The sequence below is a fragment of the Rhizopus microsporus genome, assembly GCF_002708625.1.
Source record: "Rhizopus microsporus ATCC 52813 unplaced genomic scaffold scaffold_6, whole genome shotgun sequence".
NCBI lineage: Eukaryota > Fungi > Mucoromycota > Mucoromycetes > Mucorales > Rhizopodaceae > Rhizopus > Rhizopus microsporus.
The window spans coordinates 423720-437754 of record NW_019671921.1 but is presented as its reverse complement, the minus strand read 5'-3'; the positions used below and the strand labels follow the sequence as shown (position 1 = coordinate 437754).

The window sequence follows — 14035 nt, the reverse complement described above, 5'->3', positions numbered from 1 at the left end:
CAGTCATATATACCTAGATTTCGTATTTTATACTGAGTTTGGATAAAGCATCTACATGTAAATGTCTAAACTCTGTTGAAGGGAACCGTGATCTCTACGGCGGCTTTTCTTGTGAAAACTGAGGGTCTTTCTTTGCCTCTACAAATAGCCCAAGAGATATCGAGCATGTTTCTGCTTGCATTTGCATCTCTGTTCCATAGTATATTGCAGGCTTTGCAATCCAGTATACTATGGGATTTTTTTTTCATTTGAGAGCTTCTTCTGCTCCAGCCGTTTCTGTTTACGATTGTTCTGACCTAAATAGCTGATGGACCAAAACCGTCATACTTGTCGGGTTCTAATTGCTTGATTGTTGCCTGGTATTTTGGAAGATATGTGATTATTGCTTCCACATGGTTTTCTATACAACACGTATGAACGTTTATTATATATTTTCAATTTACATATTAATGGCTATTCTTTAGAATTATCATAATATCCTTCGCGCATGACAAATAACTTTCTTTTGCAAAGATTGAGTTTTCTAAATTCATCTACAAATAAGAAAGTCTGCTTGTTGCATGCCATTTAGTAAACGATACTGACAACCTATGATCCAAAATACGCGTGACGTTAGAAACAGTGTAGAGTATATCTTTCGTGCTTGTTTCTTGAGCTTGGTAGATCACGTCGTTCTGCGAATCTTCAGGAAGAAAGACTTCATCTATGAACTGTTTTACTTGAGCATATATTTCTAACAAAATAAAAACTATTCCTTGAAAACTTTTTTAAAATTATTAATTCGTTGCTTACGCAAGTTTAATGGATATGTTGAGTCTAATTTATTCACTACTTTCACTTCTTCTACAGCTAGTACGTTAGCTGATTTCGATTTGATGTACTTTGTGTATGTCATTGGATCACCAAGAATTCGCGTTTTTGAGACTAGAATGGGTTGCTTCCAACAAATTCCAATTTTGTGAAAATCCTCAATTTTCTTTTTGTACTTTATTACATTTTCTTCAGTAAATGTAACATAAAAAAGCATACATATTCTTTGGCCTTCTGTGGTATCTATTGTTATGTCCATTTTGGGATAGTTAGAAAAAGAAGCTGCCATGTAGCTGCGGAGTGCCTTTTAATAGGGCAAACAATACATGCACCAGAAGTTAGACTAATATTACGGGCGTCACATCTACCCATTACCTATTATGTTGCCCAGCAAAGCTTTGCAATCTGCAGTGTCAAACTAAACATGGCTTTTATAAAGCATCCATCTCGATTTGTTTTTCTTTTCAGGAAGAAAAAGTTAAAAAGAAGTTTTATTTTTATTCTAATTTTATGTTGTCAGTTTGATCAATAAAGAACCAAGAACAATTACATGTAATTATGATAAATTCGCATTTTATATCAGAGAGAGTGGACTGAACAGAATTAGGTTAGGTAGGGAAACTTTTCTAGTGTGAGATTGTATAGTGACAACATAGGTAGTGCTTAGAAAAAGCACCCGTAGTATTAGCTTATTTTTGAGTGCACCAAGTGTTTGCTTTAATATTCAAAGAGCTTATCATAATACGTATACTGTAGACAGAGATACATCATACTAATAATATATGCTATAATATGGTGTATATTGTTGTCGTGTATTAATCATTTATATATTTCCTTACTTCGTTTTTACCATTAGAAGTTATCGATTACTCATTGCCCATTTCCAGACATTCGGCGACCAGACGCACTTGCTTGGATTTAAATGATGTGAAACATCGTTAAACGATCTGAGAGACTTTGCTCTAGATCTGGACATCTGGAAGCAAACGGCTCGAAGATTTTTGGATGGCCTTGGGTATAACAAAAAGATAATGAACAACTCACAATGGAGACATCTAGCGGATAACATGTGGAAGACATTACGCATACTATGGACGGCTCTCTAAAGGATATACAATACCATTTTGATGATTGGCAGTATCATCCGGCACAGTCTGAACGCCAAATTCTCAACTATCACCTGTACGGGAACGTTTTGCGTTCAATCGGCGAGGGAAACAATTACACTTTCGACTACGTATCTAGACCTTGAGAATATGGGCTGCTATATTCACCAAAAGATTCGTCATGCTAAGAATCCTGTATCTTTTGAAGAAAGAAACCAAAGATTACGAGTTTTTGAGCTCTTGGTCACATTGGCAATAATGCTGGAAAAACAGGCGTAAGTGTCTGCAACGCTTCGTAAAGAAAGAAACGGGATGGTACAAGTGTATTTAAAGAATCCACCAGGAGTAGGTTTTACTCTTAGCACATTTATCCTTTCATAATAAAAAAAAGAAAAAAAAAAATAAGCAACATAATTGGCGTTTGTGGTGTTTGTGACAAAAAGAATAAGACGGAAGGCAAGGGGAACAACATGAGACTGTAATCCAATATATTTGGAGAAGAGAGTAAAAAGCTATTTACAGCCAATTTGGCCATCTTTATCACTCCCATCGCAACTAGTCTTTTTTATTTCATGCAAGGTCCATCAAAAGCTGAAAAAATGATCGCTCCACTTCTTCATATGGGTGGGCAGGTTCAGGCATATTCGGATTTTTGGTATAACAGAACGAGATAAAGAACAGTAACAGAGACTAAAAAACCCCTCTGGGATCAAGGGTTAAAAAATCGTACTGGCGAAAAGATGCAGGATACAATCATTTACGATTGGCATGGGTGATTTTGGAAAACGCTTCACTACCAAAAGAAAGCCTTCCTCAATAAAGGAGCGTACGACAGCACGCTGAATAGGAACCCTAACACGGCGAATAGCATGAATCAGACGATTTGCGAAGGTGTCAAAAGCATAGTTAACCTTGCCTTGGTGACTACACTGAATCAAGCAAACTTGCGGTATCAAGGAGATATTTTCACAAACAATAATTGCAAGCTTATCTAATTGTGAAGGGAACGGCATTAACCTTTAAAGATACTTTATTACCCACTGTCTGCCTACCTGCCTTTTTTTTTTTTTTATTTTCACTAGCACTTTAAATTAGAACACTTTGCAATGACCAAGTGTCAAAAATTCAACATCAGCCACTGGGGCCCAAAATGAACATGAAAAAAGCAGCCTAATGGTGACTGTTTGGTTTTAGTTCTTTTGATTTTGAAAGGCATCCTTGCAACTATTGACTTTTTTCTCTCTTAAAAAAAAAGAACACGATGGCATTGAAACCTAAAACTGTCGCCTGTATTACAGCTGGTGTGGCTATTACCGCATGTGTTGGTTATGTCTTGTACTTTGATTATCAAAGACGCAACAATCCTGTTTTGAGAAAGAAAATGAGTAAGTGTCGTCTATGATCCACTGATCCATGTGTGTTCTTACAAGGTAAATAGAAAAAGAAAAAAAGAAGGCTGAAAAAGAAATCCAGAAGGCTCAAGAAAAAGTCAAGCTGAATGTTCTACAAGTCATTGATTCGGTTATTGAGGCTGCTTCACAAGAGACACTCCCATCGACTCCAGAAGAAAAAGAAAAATATTTTATGCAGCAGGTTGCCTTAGGAGAAGGGCTTTGTAATAAAGGTAAGATTTTCAAAAAAAAAAAAAAAAAAGTCCAAGGTAGTCAACCATAACTTAGGTGAGGCTTTCTATAATGATGCTGTTTTACCGTTCTTCTTGGCCTTGAAGGTTTACCCTTCACCCATGGAATTGATCATGATTTATCAAAAGACCGTCCCGGCTCCTGTCTTTCAGATGATTGTTAACGTCATGGCACTTGATGTGAGTATTTTTGATATGGATGCATGAAGAAGGCGGAGCTGACTTTTATACTTCAATAGCAACAAAAGCGTCAAAATGAATTTTACGAGCAGTTCCCTCCAAAAGAAACAAACACCAAATTGGCTGAATTGCCTGTTGGCACGAACGAGGAAGGAAAACCTGTGGTCCGTCGAGGATTAGTTGCTAATAGAGATATTTCAGCAGACGAAGACATTTACTCGGAAGAACCTATTGTTTCAGCCTTGTTCCCTCAATTAGAAGGCCTTTACTGTAACCTTTGCTTAAAGCGCTTAGATGAAGGCAACAAAGTAGAATGTTCGGACTGTGATACTATTGCATTTTGCAGTGATGAATGCTTAAAACATGCCAAGAACGAATACCACCAATATCTTTGCCCAAAGAACAAACAGGAAGAGGAGACAAATAAGGATGCATTGGAATTCCACGAAAACTTAAAAAAGAGCAACAAAAAGTATCCTTACATGATTGCACGTTTCCTGTCGGCAATGGTTGTCGAAGAACTGAGTAAGGCAAATGAAGAGCAGAAGATAGGCGAAACCTCGTTTGGTGCTTGGGATCATGTTGACAGATTTAGATATCTGGAGGTTGCTCCCAGCGACGAATCAAATGAAGAAATTGAAATGCTGAAAAAAGTACTTGGTCCCAAGGTCCAAGGCATCAGCGAGTTTTTATCTAGCGATGTATATTTGATGCTTAAAGGAAAGTTGCTTTATAATGCCTATGCTATTTCTGCATCTATAGAAAACGATGTTCAAATCGAAGAATCAAAGGAACACGCAAGATCAACTGATGGTCAAACAAAGCATATTGGAGCTGGTCTTTATAAAATCTCTACCTATATCGGACAGTCCGAAGAGTCACCTAATGTTGAGTTACGTTTTGAAAACAACAAGATTACTGCTAAAGCCCTCAAGGAAATCAAGGAAAATGAAGAACTCGTCGCAGCTTACACATTACCTGTTTCAAAGAAATAAAATTTATTAGTATAACCTTGTAATATTTCTTATAGTCTTTTCCATAATGCTCTTTGCATTCCCTTTAATTTGTAGATATCCCGGATATTGTTTCTTATTTTAGATGAGGTTCTTGGCAAATGCAATTTTAATTGACCATTAGTGATCATTATTCAAATCACAGAAGAAGCCAAGTGATAAGAATCCTTGGAGTCAAATGTTATACTTGTTTATATATAATATAAAAACGACAAATAGATGTCAAGCAAAAAAGGATCAAAAGTTAAAGTGTTGAATGTGGCTCGTGAGCATACTTACCTTCTGTCGGAACTGTCCATTGGATAACGCGACTATCGGATAATCTGGGATAGCTTGATAAATCTAGGGAAGAAGTAGTGTAACAATCATGCAAACTAATCCATGTCAGTTAAACTAGTAAAGACAGTATCGCCTACATAATAGCTACATAACTATACTTTATTGCAGCATGTTGCTTCTAATAATTCACTATTGTTGAGTGATAATAGCTTCTTTTTATACTAAAAGCAAATAAAGAAGTACGAACTGAGCGAGTAACGTTGCCTCGTTTATTATTCGATTTTTGTAATTGTGCGCCGTATGTATATTCGAGTCTTTTGTTCTGACAAGAGTACTTAAAGCTAATGGGAATATACCATAAGATACGTTAAAATCTGATAGAGCATACAAATCATTAAAACTGAGGTTAAAGCACCGGACGAAAGTTGAGATGAGATAGATGTATTACGTTTTGCCAAGACATAAATTTATAGACAGATGACACTATAGAAAAACGGCAACAAGTACATAAAAGTACGCGACATATACTCCTTTTTTTTGCTTAAAGTTATCAAGAATGACAAATTCATTTGTTATATTTGTAGCATGTAAACAAAAGTTAATACGAACCAAGGATAGAGACTAATGCTAAGTATCATATTAGATCTACTGTTTTCTAAGCTTGTATACTGTGGACAAAATTATACCTCAACTATAGAATACAATGTCATTGCTTTACTCAATCAGACTATCTTCAGCTCTATGGTTGTTGTAGTTGACAACACCACTTATGTTTTAGAGCCCAATGATACTTTCCCCATCATTTACTCTGCCATAGCCCCGCCTGCTCAATCTGGCTACTTTTATGCCAAAATCTATAGCAGTAATGATAGTATGCTCACAGAGTCCTTTGTCCGTCAACCCATCAGCCAGGACACGCCTCATGAGTTCTTCAATCGGACCTGGAACACGCACGAAAGTAAAAAGCTACCACAGGTCTATGAACCCTTGGATGACATCCATCGTATTAAATCCAATCTTCACAGAGAAAATGAAATACCCACGATTCATATTGTCGGAAACCAGTTAGAACTAGACGAGATGAACCACAACACCACAGCTGACATTTCTGTAAAGATAAACATGACCTATGTCTCGCTCTATGATGCCATGAATTTTGAAGATGTAAAGGTCTCATTGGCAGGTCAGAGTACTCGAAGCTTATCCAAAGTGTCGTATAGCCTCAAGCTCAAAAAGAAAAATCCTCTTTATGGCTACAGGCATATCAAACTTCGTTCACTGGCCATGGACTCTAGCTACATGCGTGAACAATTAGCTTATGATATGCTCAAATCCGTTGGCCTTGCCTCCATGAAGTTTTCCTATGCTCGCGTATTTATGAACGAACAAGAGCTAGGTCTGTTTGGTCTGGTTGATACATTCAAAAATCCTTGGCTTGCAAATGTATTCGCCAATGGAAGCTCTTCTTATGAGAATGGCTACCTTTATCAAGGCGTCTTCCAGGGCAGTAAGCAATACGAAGCTGATCTTTCATATATTGATAACATTACTGCCTACAATGATGGCGAGTACAAGGTCAAACAAAAAGCATCGAATGGAGAAAGTGATAACTATGAACCCTTGATGAAATTTACCAAGTTTATCGCTGATGCGCTTAACAATGGAACAAATGCATTAAATGAATGGAATAGTAAGCTCGTTGTTGATTCTTTTCTTCGATCGTAAGTCAAAAAAGTATTAAAAGTGAGCAATAGCTTATCATTTTTGTTTTTCCCTAGCGCTGTCATGGAAATCTTGATCGGTAACTCTGATGGTTATTTGGCCAATGCAAATAACTACTTTCTCTACCAAAAGCCTGATAACGGCACCTTTTTTTATATCCCTGCTGATATGGACCTGACACTAGGAAATGGTAAAAACGACCTTGATGACACATGGAGTGGTAATTATAGCACCTTTCCAGGAATGTCCAAACGGCCATTGATAACGCATATAATGGCTGTACCCGAGTTTAAGCAGAAATTTGAACAGCTTCATAAAGATATTAATTCCAGACTAATTAACCCAAACGTATCCTATTCTCGTATCGATGATATTGTAGATATGATAAAAGAAGATGTCGACTGGGATAAGACCTTGCCTCGTGTAAACTCGAATGGTGCAAGTTCTGTTCCTCTTGGTCAAAATGGTAACGTCAATAATCAAACCATACCATCTGCTATGCCATCAATGGCTGTTCAAGGAAACTCTACTGGTATACTTCAAGGCATACAAAACATGACGGCGATGCCTGAAAATAAAGGCAATATGGGCGCCTCTGTAAGCGTGAAAGAATGGCTTGCTGGTGTTTATCAAAATACAACTAGTTTTTACTCCAAGTGACAATAAAGTCTCTGTATTCTTTAACAATAAACGTTCAACTTGCCTCAACGCAATTTTGGTAACTGTCCCCTTTTCATGAAAATGTGCATTCTTTTTTTTATCATGACTAGGAAGGTAAACCGATGCTTTGAATGCTTGAGTTGCATCATTATAACACCTTACAGTGCTCACATTTCTTATTATCCATGTCATACGGGTATAAGAATAACAGTAGGATAACTTGAAACATATATGTACATCTCAAACATAAACTGTACCTAAGAAAGAAATGGTTAGACCACAGTAGTAGTAACTCACCACGAGATGAACAAATACGACTGTCGTCAAAGGTATCATGATCTCCAAGTAATGAAAAGCCGAGGACAGTTCAAGATAAGGAAAGAAAGAAGGATAGACATTCATATAATAAATAATGAAACGTATGGACACATTAGAATCAATAACCAAATATGATACAAGTAACGTGCTGCTGCAAGTTCTCGGAAAACGTTGCTCTTGTGTAATATACAAAAAATGATTACTACGCATATCCTTTATGACAATGGCTCAATGTTTTATATGTACATTGACGTCTCTTTTCGTTCCTTTTGATATTCTGTCTATTTGGCGTGCAGCCCCTTGATTTTAGATGTGACTTTTAGTGTAGAAATATTTAACAAACAAACAGTAAGCTTTTATTTGACAAATGAAGGGTCGATCTTTATAAAGTGTGAAACAATACTTTCAATCCACATAAAAACGCCCAAAAAAGCAAGCACCGAGCATTAAAAAAAATACATCAATATCCGATTCAAACCAAGACCATTGAGGCCGATGAGCCTAATAAAGTGATTTCCGATAAAATGATCGATCGTAGAATCTTTTGTTTATAAGGGAGAGCTTTTTATTCTTTTTTCTTTCTTTTTCTTTCTAACCTCTTTGATTTACTTGTTCTTTTTCTACTTAAAATCGTTCTATTCTACAAGATTCAACAGTGCAAAAATTACAAAATAAGCGAACTCACGATCAGGTTGAACCTGAAAGTGAACAAGGATTTAAAAGACAAAGAAATGATATAAACACTCTATTTCAACTGTGTCCTTCATGTCATAACAACTTACAACGCCCTTTAACATTACCTTGTGGGTACACTTGTTGCACGCCATGTCATAAAAGTAATTTAGTCTGCATTGCTTGTCACCGAATGCATACAACAGCCATTAGCCCAAATGTTACTATACAAACTATTCAGACTGTTTTAGGAAAACCCGGTATGACGATGAACCTAAAGTCCAAATTAGCTCAAAGCTTAGAGTGTGCCATTTGTTGTACCCGATTCACTCAACCGACGACAACGCCTTGTGGACACACATTTTGTAGAAACTGTCTTGTACGTTCATTAGATCATCACAACAATTGCCCCTTTTGCAGAGAATCACTCGATTTCTGTCCTCCACCCACCGAAGTCTTAGTGAATGTAATTCAACAGCTGTATGGCGAAGATGATGAAGAGTCAGCTGATGCACTTGATCTTGACCTAGAGCATGATACTCGAGTACCTCTATTGGTCGGATCACTTGCATTCCCTGGGGTCAACTGCATGATTCATGTGTTTGAACCAAGATATCGTCTTATGCTTAGAAGAGTGATGCAATCTAAACGAAGCCGATTCGGTCTGTGCTTAGTGCGGAGAAAAAGATCAGACAGAGAAAGTCCGTTCTACGAATATGGTACGATGTTGGAATTGATGCAAGTACAAACTTTGCCCGACGGTCGATCGATCGTGGAAGCAGTAGGCTCGCATCGCTTTCGTGTAACCAGTTTTCAACTTCAAGATGGATATCACATGGCAGAGATAGAACGTATCGACGACTTGGATAGAGAGCAACAGCAAGCAGTTGAACAAGAGCAGATCTTGAGAGCAAGTGCATTAAGAGCAAAATGTCAGCAGCAGCGACTGGCAAATGCCAGCCTACCCCAGTCTATACAACCGCCTCCTCTGTTGTCAGGGTCACCAATGATGCAAATGATAAATCAGCGTCGATCCTGGGCACAACAAGCACATCCCCAAACTAGCCAAGTGAACAGAGCTCCCTGGCTGCAGATGCATGTCAGGGGCTTGTCTGCAACTCGATCTAAGCCATATCAGATACAACAACAACAGCCACAACAACGGTTACTACATCAACCACAACTAGCCAATATTATACCCACGGTTACCAAACAACAGCAAGCCACACCCCACCAAAATAGACAAGAGGTAGCAACCGATGAGTTAGTAGACGAATTAGTCACGTTTATTCAAAAACTGATTCAGTACAAGCAGTCTCATCCAAATACTCACTGGTTTGGCGCACTAGGCAATCCTCCCTCCTTGGACAAGTCATCAATAGATAGGGTAAAACTGGTGTGGTGGTTTATTAATTTGGCACCTCTGGGTGAGGAAGAAAAAGTTTCTTTGCTGGCAACGAGAACATTACGTGAAAGGGTTTTGACAGTCATGTCCTGGATAGATAAATTTGAAGATCAGTGGTCACTATTTCTTGACAACAGAATGCCTCTTCAGTCCTCATCTTCATCTGATATTGCATGCTGCATATCTTGATTATACATATATATATATATTTCATCATAAAGTGCTTTATGTGCTCTTTTTACTTATTATAAGCATGTATAGACTTTATTTCGTACATAGTGTAAATTATAATAAATATGCTTTTTTTATTTACATTTAAGGAAAGGGAGGAGGTGCATAAACGTTATTGTTGCTGTTATTATCATAGGTCCATAAAGTACTTAAAAGAAAGGCATAAGGGGTGTCAATTTCTTATATGCTCTGTCCTACTGTCTCTTCATTTCTTATTAATGATCGTAATACGCGGTTCTAGAAGGGTGTTGTTAAAGTGTGACCAAGCATGAATGTTTTGCTTTATATATACCTCTATCTCTAAATCATGAATTCTTTGCTTTAGTCTTTCAATTTCATCTATATTTTCATGGATTACTAAAGAAGGTAGTTTGATGGTATTCGTGGGCAATGAGGCTGATGAAGTGGGCTGAGTTGTGGGTTCAAGTAAGAATGTACCTGGGTTAGGTAATGATGACGGAAAGACAATTGGCTTTAACTGATTTGATTTAAGACAGGCAGTTTCCGTTTTTCTGTGTCTGTTTAATGCATCAAGTCTACTAAATGATCGAAGGCAGGTCGCACACTGGTACGGTTTCTCTCCCGTATGTAATTTCTGATGCCGTTTTAAATCATGTAACCTTAAAAACTGTTTGTCACAATCTGTACACTATAGATAATAATAATAAAAAGATAACGTCAATTATGCATTTTGAGGGACATTATTTAGTATATACCTGAAATGGCTTTGAATTTGAATGTGTTATTTGATGAGACTTCAAGTTGTGAGCTCGGTGAAATGTATGATTGCACTCTGAACAAATGTATACTTTCTCTGTTGATGTCTTTAATGTAAACTGACCAAACAATGGTGCTTCCATTGGACTGGTAGGTGTAGATAGATGAGTTGTTATACTATCTTCATCACTGTACTGAGGTGAATAGTGACTGTCTAATGACATAAATGGTTATATGATGATGGAGTATAAATGCAAAAAAGTAAAAAAAAAAAAAAAAGAAGATAACGAAAAAGAAATGACTTTAACAAGATATGTGAACAAGAGTTTGAAAAATATCAAGGGCTTTATATTTATTTTATACACATCATCTACGGTTTGATTCAAGCGGGCTGATGAAAAAAAAAAAAGAATCTATTGTCAATGCTTGCGCCCGTTTTTAAAGTTCATTATTTCTTTGTGTTGCCCTTTATATAAAAATAGGTACTAGGACAAAACTTTATTTTTAAAAATAAAATATATATAAAAAGATGCTCCTCCTTTTCTTTTTCTTTTTCTTTTCTTTAGCATGCTTTTAGTAAAAAAGAAAGTAATAATAAAATAACTTTTTGTTTTTCTTTCTCTCTTTTTTTAACTATTATTATTTCATATACATTCCTTTATTATTCTACACCTTCTCTCCTTTCCTTTATACACATACATTTTCATGGCATTCAAACGCAAACTTGATGATCACAGTACAGATATGACGAACAACGACAAAAAACAAAGAAAACTTTGCGTGACATTCAATTCAGAGATTACATTATTAGAAACCTATTCTTCAGAAGAATATGATAGATCTGGTATCTTCTCTTCACCCATACTATATAAACTAAACCCATCAAGGTTGCCTCAATTATCGCTTACTATCTCTCAGTGCCCTGCCCTTACATCAGATGATGATGAAGCGTCAAGCGCAGAGACAAGCCCAATACCGTCGCCACCATTGTGTTTAAAAAAGAACAAGAAAAAACCTTTATTGTCGATCGATACAAGTATTTGTTCTGACCCTTTGTTCTTTTCTCAATTAACCACCAACTACAAGACAGACAGCACAGAAAATGAATTCTTAGTCCCTCTCTCAATCGCTTAACTGTATACCTTTTTGTATTATTATTTTATTGTTATTTTTATTGTGTAATGTTTCCTCAATAAAACACTTCAATATACCGACATTTGTTCAAAAAAAGGGCCCCCTTGTTTGAAATATATATTAACAAAAAACCATGAGATTTTTTTACATGTATATTGTCACAGGTTATCTAACTTATTCAAACAAATAAACCGCTTTAATGAACCAAACATACATGTCTCTCTTTTTATTGAGTAACATGGGATGTTTAGTTTTCAAGTGAACAGTTACTATTTTTAGAAGTGTCCAAAAATTAACCAGATCGACAAAAATACACAAACAACGAAAAGGGAATAGTCCCATCTCCCTTTTTCATGAATCCAACAAAGAAAAGGAAAAAGGAGAAAGAAGTTATTTAGTTGCTGTTGTAAGAAAATACTATATGAGGGACTTGGCTTGCTCCTTTTATTTATTTTCAGATACAGGGTCCAATTCGATACTTTGTTTGATTGTATTCCGTCTGTTTATTGGACTTGCTCTCCATGTTTGTAAGTGGTAAATGTTTAGTGGGTCCATGCACCCACTTGAGCACCTTTATTGGTTTTCAAACTTTAGTTTGTTTATTTTTATTAAGGAGCTGATTGACCAAAAGAAAAAGAGTCCTCCCTAACCATAAGGAAGAGAAGTTATTCATATACCAAATATACATGGTAGAATGTCGATACATGAAATAATGACTTCTTATCGTCATGTGTCCATTAGAATAGCCTATCACGGCATAACAATATCATGTTTAATCTATGGCACGCATTTTCATCAGGAGATCAGAAAAAGCACGAAAGTATGGAACAATACACGGGTGGTAGTAAACTATATATATTATTGCAAGAAGCACCTTAGTCACACAGTATAGATCAATATCATGTTGAAAAGTCGATTTCATAAATTTGACCAGGCTCTGATTATAGCAAGGAGTTCTGTCTGTAAGTCCAAGTTGATTTGCTTCATAGAGCCACTATTGAAAAAAAAAAAAAAAATAGTTCCCTCTTATGAACATTGAATCTAAATGTTAAAAGATGTTAGAGTATACTTATATGTAACTATCGATCCAGCGTGTTTAAATTTTATTTTTGGTTTCAGTTTATTTCTTGAAAGAACTTGGAGAGCTTGCTTTTTATTTAAGAAACTACTGGCGCATCTGATATATATATATATATCTATTTTTGATATGTTTGTTTGTATACAAGCAGGAAGTACGTATCAAGAAAAATATATAAAGAGCAAAAGCACATGTGTGGTTTTGGCGAAAAACCCCAACAGTAACGCTGGTCTTGTCGGAATTCGTATCGTTGTATACGTACGTAACATGTATACATCTTCTGCATGTTTTGATTATAGATTCAACATATACTTTGGAATCTATAATGAATACTAAAATTAGCATATGCCAAGAAATATGCTTCTACAATACACTCATCATGAAGCCTGACCACAGATTCTGGTACGGGTATGCTGATTTCAGTTGTAGCAGTGATGTACTAAATTGATTCGATGCAAGCAGAAGTAAGCTTTTCGACATTATGATTTTCTTTAGCATCAGTGTTATTGAAGTCAGTACTACCAGCAAACTTGATTAAAACTGGTGTTAGCTTTCGATCTTTAATACTAAAGCCAACACTATCAAGCTTCTTGTTTTCGATATGCAAACAGGATTATTTATGACCTATTAAAATGAGCATGACATGTTATATAAATATAACGCATTTTATGGTCAGCCTTTTTTTTGTTCCTTTTTCTTAAAACAATCTTTTACAATAAGATGAAATGCTTATAAAGTAGACACGACAGTCGCGGCAGTAATATACTCAACTGATACGAGTAGAAGTAAGCTTATCGACGTCGTGGTTTGCTTTAGACTATGAAAACGCTGACTGGAACGAACTCAATAAACTAATAAAGAAAACTGAATTTCAGGTTTTAAAGGGAACGCACCATAGCCTACAATAATTCATTCGTTATTTATAAGTGATCACAAAGTTACAACAAAAAATATCAATAGAATGTTGTCTTGATCTCATTTTCTTTATCTTTTTTTCAGCTTTTTCTAATCTTTAATGCCTCGTATACCTATTTACCCAGAAGTGGAGAAATTCATTGCTCTAAAAAG

General features: G+C 36.2%; 7 protein-coding genes across 7 annotated transcripts; 4 read left to right on the top strand and 3 right to left on the bottom strand.

The window, feature by feature from the left end:
- On the bottom strand, positions 1-306 carry RHIMIDRAFT_120980 (uncharacterized protein). Its single transcript, XM_023605407.1, has one exon. It carries the CDS (start codon positions 246-248, stop codon positions 66-68), a length of 183 nt encoding a protein of 60 aa, XP_023467216.1. The 5' UTR covers positions 249-306; the 3' UTR covers positions 1-65.
- Positions 237-1267, bottom strand: RHIMIDRAFT_279508 (uncharacterized protein). The gene is made up of 3 exons (XM_023612852.1): positions 1186-1267; positions 793-1114; positions 237-710 (listed from the first exon to the last, which is right to left on the bottom strand). Exons 2-3 carry the CDS (start codon positions 1067-1069, stop codon positions 700-702), a joined length of 288 nt encoding a protein of 95 aa, XP_023467215.1. The 5' UTR covers positions 1070-1114; positions 1186-1267; the 3' UTR covers positions 237-699.
- Positions 1268-3127: 1860 nt separating this feature from the next.
- On the top strand, positions 3128-4836 carry RHIMIDRAFT_279506 (MAS20-domain-containing protein). The gene is made up of 4 exons (XM_023612851.1): positions 3128-3301; positions 3355-3540; positions 3596-3738; positions 3798-4836. Exons 1-4 carry the CDS (start codon positions 3178-3180, stop codon positions 4731-4733), a joined length of 1389 nt encoding a protein of 462 aa, XP_023467214.1. The 5' UTR covers positions 3128-3177; the 3' UTR covers positions 4734-4836.
- Positions 4837-5601: 765 nt separating this feature from the next.
- Positions 5602-7412, top strand: RHIMIDRAFT_312702 (coth-domain-containing protein; the record flags this gene model as incomplete). The annotated part of the gene is made up of 3 exons (XM_023614825.1): positions 5602-5617; positions 5674-6751; positions 6809-7412. The coding sequence occupies exons 2-3, from the start codon at positions 5772-5774 to the stop codon at positions 7410-7412; spliced, it is 1584 nt and encodes a 527-aa protein (XP_023467213.1). The 5' UTR covers positions 5602-5617; positions 5674-5771.
- Positions 7413-8487: 1075 nt separating this feature from the next.
- On the top strand, positions 8488-9996 carry RHIMIDRAFT_201370 (uncharacterized protein; the record flags this gene model as incomplete). Its single annotated transcript, XM_023606534.1, has 1 exon — positions 8488-9996. A coding segment is annotated over one exon (1509 nt), but the record flags the coding sequence as incomplete, so codon positions are not given.
- Positions 9997-10552: 556 nt separating this feature from the next.
- RHIMIDRAFT_185473 (uncharacterized protein) lies at positions 10553-10859 on the bottom strand (the record flags this gene model as incomplete). Its single annotated transcript, XM_023605851.1, has 2 exons — positions 10553-10687; positions 10755-10859. Coding segments are annotated over 2 exons (240 nt in total), but the record flags the coding sequence as incomplete, so codon positions are not given.
- A 447-nt stretch (positions 10860-11306) lies between these two features.
- RHIMIDRAFT_279504 (uncharacterized protein) lies at positions 11307-11986 on the top strand. The gene has a single exon (XM_023612850.1). It carries the CDS (start codon positions 11461-11463, stop codon positions 11887-11889), a length of 429 nt encoding a protein of 142 aa, XP_023467210.1. The 5' UTR covers positions 11307-11460; the 3' UTR covers positions 11890-11986.
- The last annotated feature ends 2049 nt before the right edge of the window (positions 11987-14035 follow it).

What these genes read in the sequence shown, in the direction of transcription:
- RHIMIDRAFT_120980 (XM_023605407.1), bottom strand. Translation starts at nt 248, where the DNA reads ATGAAAAAAAAATCCCATAGTATACTGGATTGCAAAGCCTGCAATATA.
- RHIMIDRAFT_279508 (XM_023612852.1), bottom strand. Translation starts at nt 1,069, where the DNA reads ATGGACATAACAATAGATACCACAGAAGGCCAAAGAATATGTATGCTT.
- RHIMIDRAFT_279506 (XM_023612851.1), top strand. Translation starts at nt 3,178, where the DNA reads ATGGCATTGAAACCTAAAACTGTCGCCTGTATTACAGCTGGTGTGGCT. An exon ending in TGTTTTGAGAAAGAAAATGA is followed by an intron (nt 3,302 to 3,354) that starts GTAAGTGTCGTC and finishes CAAGGTAAATAG; the next exon opens with AAAAAGAAAAAAAGAAGGCT. An exon ending in AGAAGGGCTTTGTAATAAAG is followed by an intron (nt 3,541 to 3,595) that starts GTAAGATTTTCA and finishes ACCATAACTTAG; the next exon opens with GTGAGGCTTTCTATAATGAT.
- RHIMIDRAFT_279504 (XM_023612850.1), top strand. Translation starts at nt 11,461, where the DNA reads ATGGCATTCAAACGCAAACTTGATGATCACAGTACAGATATGACGAAC.